The 5691-nt window shown below is 51.3% G+C and overlaps 1 protein-coding gene across 1 annotated transcript; it reads left to right on the top strand.

Annotated features, from left to right (window-relative positions):
* Nucleotides 1–425: 425 nt before the first annotated feature.
* ATOH1 (atonal bHLH transcription factor 1) lies at nucleotides 426–2137 on the top strand. Its single transcript, XM_063309834.1, has one exon. It carries the CDS (start codon nucleotides 656–658, stop codon nucleotides 1766–1768), a length of 1113 nt encoding a protein of 370 aa, XP_063165904.1. The 5' UTR covers nucleotides 426–655; the 3' UTR covers nucleotides 1769–2137.
* Nucleotides 2138–5691: the final 3554 nt, after the last annotated feature.

The raw sequence follows: 5691 nt of genomic DNA, 5'->3' as shown, positions 1-5691 counted from the left end.
CCCACCCGACACCCTCCCCGCACGCATTCACACACACAAGTGACGCGTGTCGCCGCCTGCTCGAAAACGCCCTTCCTAACCTAGCAACGGAGCAGTTCTTTCTGAGGGAACTTCTACACCCTTTGTGTCAACTTGGCTCTCCCTCCCGCCCCCTTGCTTTCCCGTCCCCAGTTCCGACGCGGGCCAAAGGAAAAAAAGAAAAAGGGACGAAAGCCCAAACACCCAAGGCTTGACTCCTTTGCCCATTGGCTGCCCGCACGCGCCGAGCCCCGCGGGCTCCAATGGCTGAGTCGACACGCGACTGGCGCGAGGTGGGTGGGAGATGGAGGGTGGGGCGCTGGGGAGGTGTGTTGGGGGAAGGAGGAGGTAGCAAGGGTGGGGGACCCTGGCGCGTGCCGCTTTTTAAAGGGGCGCAGCGCCCTCCGCAACCGGAGACGCCTGGTAGTGTGCGGGCCGTGTGCCTGTGGGCAGACGCGTCTACGTCCTGTGAGGTTTCCGGCTTTGTAAAGGCGCCGGCGGGGAAGAAACGGCTCTTGGCGGCGGCGGCGGAGGAGACGGGGTCGTGAAAGGGCGCGCGAGAAAGCAAGTGTCACGAACAGGGCCAAAGCGGCACTTCTTGCGCCCCCGGTCGCCACCTCGCGCGCCCCCGGTCGCGATGAGCCACCTGCGCGCGCCGAGTGCGCCCAGTGACTGGGCTGACAGCGGCAGGGATTTGGGCCCGCAACAGCAGCAGCAGCTGGATGACAACCTCCTCTTGGGAGAAGGGGCAGCGGCGGCGAGTCGAGGTGGCGCCTTCCCCTCCCCCTGGCTGGGCATCTGCTGCCCAGGCCGCCTCTCCTCATCCCCCAGGTATCTGCTTTCGGGAACTGCTGAGGGGGATGAAGAGGAGGCTGAAGAGGAGGAGGAGGAGGAAGAAGAAGAAGAAGAGGAGGAAGAAGAGGAGGAGGAGGAGGAGGAGCTGTTGCGGGCTGGTGCCACCGAGCGCGTGAGCGGCCGGAGTTTGAACAGTTCCTCCGGGAAGCAGCTGTGCGCGCTTCAGCAGCCCCAGCAGCCCCGTCACCACCGCCATCCGCAGATTGGCAGTGCCCCTTGCAAGGCGCCGTTACCGCCCCCGCCACGGCTCCGCTCACCCTGCCCCGCCGTCGGGGGCAGCGCTCTTCTCCGCCAGGGCTCGCAGGTGAACGGCGTGCAAAGGCAGAGGCGGCTGGCGGCCAACGCTCGCGAGCGGCGGCGGATGCACGGGCTGAACCACGCTTTCGACCAGCTGCGCAATGTCATCCCCTCCTTTAATAACGACAAGAAGCTCTCCAAGTACGAAACGCTGCAGATGGCACAGATCTACATCAGCGCCCTAGCCGAGCTCCTGCACAGCCCGCTGCCGCCCGAGAGCGCCCCCTGCGGCAAAGGCCCTTCTCTTCCGCCCGGCGGCCAGACCTACGAGCGCGCGCCTTGCACCCCCCCAGGAGGGGGCGCGCTGCAGCCCCAGCCGCGCGCCCAGGTTGCGGGCCACGGCAGGACGCGTTTTTCCCTAGAGTCGCCGGGGGCTGCGGGAACAGGAGGAGGCTACGCGGTGCAGCCAGACCCGCTGCATTTCCCCTCCTTCACGGACGGCGCCCTACTGGGGCAGAAAGCCCCCTCGCCGGGCCAACTCCTCCAGCCGGCTGGCCAGCAGCCACAAGAGCGAAGAAAACCCTCGCCGCCAGCCCACCGCAGCGACGGGGAGTTCTCGCCTCGATCGCATTACAGCGACTCCGACGAGGCCAGCTAGGCGCGCGCGGCTTGCACAGGACCTAGAAGCGAGGGAGGGAGGCGGCTCCGGGCTGCTCTCCAGATCTACGCTTAGCTGGACCCGGTGGGGAGCAGAGGTGCTGGGTAGACGGGTTGTCAGAAGAGTGTCTGGCGTTTAGAGGGCAACAGGATCATGGCCAAAGGTAGACTAGCCTCATCGACCTTTAAAAATTGAGAGACTGCGAACGAAAGAGTTTGGGGGATTTGCTGCGCGAGGCTCCTTTCGCTCCGACGCAGTTTCTCGGTCTAGAAGTAGCCATTTATTCTGAGCAGTTTTAGAGAAATAGACGGAGCTGATTGAATCTCACGGAAAGATTTGTCCGAAAGTCAGACAGTTTCGGAAGCGAAGCCCTTTATTCCAGTGGGACACGCTCCCGAACGATAAGTTAGCGTTTTTGCTTTTAAGGGATTTACTAGATTTCTAGACTTGGGATCGAAAATCACCTCCTGTTATTCTGTTTTGTTTTGTTGTTAAATCTGTCTGACCTTCTCTGCTAGAGTCAGTTCATTTACTTATCAAAGACAGTAAAACGGATTTGGGAATACGGCCTCGGGAGATCCAGTCAAAATGAAGAACGATTTTTTTTAAAAGGCGTAACTATGACTAGACCGTTCCTAAAGACTTTCTTGAAAGTAAGTCCCAAAACGATGGAGCGCTGTTCTTCCACCAATTAAAGCCGTGACACTCCTTAGGTCTGCACAACACAGTAAACCGTGTAACTTACAGTTCGTAGTTCAGTGTGCCATGTGTCTCGAGCCAGTTACGGTTTGTTTGGAGGTTTAACAAACATAGTTTAGGAGATTGTGTGGACACAGCATTTGAATGACGGCCTTGCAGGACTAGAAAGAGAGGGGGAGGGAGTTTTACTCTTGGTGACCACAAGGACAAGTCCCTGCAGTTGTCTTTTCAGAAACGGTTTGCCACTGACTTTTTCCCGAGGGGGGAATAGAGAGAGAAACTAGTCCAAAGTCACCCAGTTGGCTTCTATGCCTAAAGCAGGACCAGAACTCAGATTTCTGTGCTCCTAATCTATACATAAAATAACTGTAGACAACTGCTGCTGTAAATATTTTTCTCGCTGGACTCTTAACCATGGTTTCTTAGAATCCATTGTATCTCCAAATGTTCTGCTGGAGAATTCCAGATCAAGACGTTTAGGACCTATTCATGACCTTTGGCTTTAAGCCATGTTGAAATCCACTCCAAGGAAGCACAGTTATTCGAAAATAAAAGTCAATTCATTTCAACACAAGTTACAGTTGCAGTACCCTAAGTGCTTGTGGCCATCGAAGAAAACTCTCGTGATATCGGTGCGACTGATTCCACTGCATTATCTCCCCAGCATTTCACCCCTTGGGAAGCTGTCCTGACGGCAGTCCTCAGGCTGGTCAGCCCGGTAGCCTCTATGGAGCTAATATTAGATTAATAATAATTGCAACTTGACTGGGCGATCTTGGGTTGGCTATCGGTTCCCATAGGGCCACATCAGCTTCCATGGGTGTGGACCCTGCCTCCCCAGTCCATCAGCACGGGGTTTGCTTTGTTTTTCTTTCTGCCCCTTATTTACTCTCGAGGAAAACGCCCTGACCTCCAAGCTCCGCTTATTCACCTGTTTATCCGAAAACGCGCCTCACTGGGGCTTGTTCCTTCCCCTTTTCTTTTTAGTCTTTCAAGTAAATGTGGTTTGGATCAGGCTGGGACCCCTTTGGCAAAGAAGGCTTCTTCTGAGGTGGTTGGCTCTGCCTTCTGTTTATCGGCTCTTCCTCCATCCCGCTGGTCCACAGAACCGAAAGACATCTGCCAGTGGAAGGGAGAATCGCTTTCCTTGGGGGGCGGGGGGGGGCGGAGAGAGGGGTCGCTGTCCAAATTCAGACTGGAAATGTTACAAGCAGGTAGAGACGAATTGCTCATTTTTTTTAATGCAAGGCTCTGTCCTCCCTCCCCTAATGAAGTCAATAGAGGGAAAGGAAGCGTTATTTAACTTTCTTCCAAAGGGAATGTTGGCGTCTTCTTGTAGGTGGGGTTTAGCTCAAGCACTTTAGAAGCCGCATGGAGTGGAGATTGAGAGGGAACGCGGCTCCCAAGAGAAAACGATTAATTCACTGCCAATTGGATTATACCGATGTTGAACTCATCCATGGCTATAATGATCCTTATTAATCTCATTTGCAAACCCACCAAACAGCGGGTAGAGACTAGAGCGGGACCAAATTTAACAGGCTTCATTGTTGTGCCCAGTTTTTACGCCTATTTGTTCGTGATGTTTTTTGTTATGCTTTGGGTCCTTGACATTTCTTGATTTCTGAGTGTCATGCAAGTCCTTCTTCCTCCTCCTCCTGTTTCTGTTCCTATTATTATTATTATTATTATTCAAAACTTTACATTAGCAAAAGCCAGATGCCATTGATTTTGTAACTTTTTTTTTCTTTTGAAAAAGGAGAGGAAGAGAGAGGAAGAGAGATCAAATTAAAAAGAAAAACAAAATTCCAATATGATTTGTGTTGAAGTGTTTCTTTATCTGGATGGAATATAACACACACATCCCAAATTTCCAATGCATCTGCAGGGCACCAGATTGGTAAAGGCTGATATAAGATATATGATATAACCACCCAGAGTCCCTCCTTGAGAGGGAGATGGGTGGTGATAAATTTGATAAATAAATAAGGAAACTGAGATATGACTATCCTGTGCATATGCACTCTGAAATACGTGCTGTTGTGCTAATTAATGGTCTCCATTAACCTGGTTTTGGATTGCAGTCCTACTTCCTTGTAAACCCAACAGTATGGCTGAATGGGATACAAATAGCTATGTGAATAAGTAACTGTGAAACTTGATACAGGATTCCTGCTCCTTATAACTTCTTACTGCTTAATAACAATTACTACTACTACATTGGAAACAATGCTATTACAAGAATGGGGATAGTCTGTGCAATTTGCCACACAAAGAAAAGTATACAAACAAAGACAGTTCCACATCTATTCTTTGCAGGAAGGGAGATACTATCATTCAGTAGAGAACAAGCCAAGAGTCTTGTGGCAGAGGCATTTTAAGATTAGCAGATACATTTTCCAGTAAGCCTAGGAAGGTCTCAGTCCTTTTCATCCAACCAGCACTGATGAATCTAAGAGGCTCTATGACACAGCTGCATAACCCTGGATTAGCCCTGGGATGGCTTCTAATTCCTCTTTGCCATCCCAGCCCACCCTCCATGCTGCGGCACTGGACAGCCAAGTTTTAAATAGGAAAACACTTCCATCCCTCGTCTCCCTGAATTCCAAGAAGTAGGACAGCTTCACCCAACCAGAGAGTCACACTGGTGGTTCATACCTCCTGCTAAATCAGTATTTCTCAACCTTAGCAACTCAATGATGTGTGGAGTTCAATTCCTGGAATTCCCCAGCCAAGCATGGAATTCTGGGAGTTGAAGTCCACACACCTTAAAGTTACCAAGGTTGAAAAGCTCTGTGCTAAGTCATGGTCATGGCATGTTAGGTGAAGCTCGCCATTGTGATTATGCTATCAACCATGGTTTTGCAATCCATTCATAATCCTAATGATGCTTGCACAGAAGCTGATCCCCAGAATTCACTGGTTCTCATCCCTGAGGACAGGAAACCTCTCTTGGCAGCAAATTTCACCACTTCCAAGCACCATGCTTTGACTGCATGACCTGATATTTATAGGAGATCCTCTATTGAAACCCCCTTACTGAAAAGACTCTTTATTCTCCATACATTATTGTCGCTAGAGCTGGTCCAGGCCCTGTCAGCATGGAAAGGCATCAAATTTAGAGCCAAGCACTCATTGCTTTTCGATCAACAGAAGATCTATCACATCCCCTCTTCCGCTGTCCCTTATGAAATAAATATGATATAATGTGTGAAGCCAGTCTA

This window comes from Candoia aspera, chromosome 8, assembly GCF_035149785.1.
Source record: "Candoia aspera isolate rCanAsp1 chromosome 8, rCanAsp1.hap2, whole genome shotgun sequence".
NCBI lineage: Eukaryota > Metazoa > Chordata > Lepidosauria > Squamata > Boidae > Candoia > Candoia aspera.
This window is presented reverse-complemented; position numbering and strand designations above follow the sequence as displayed.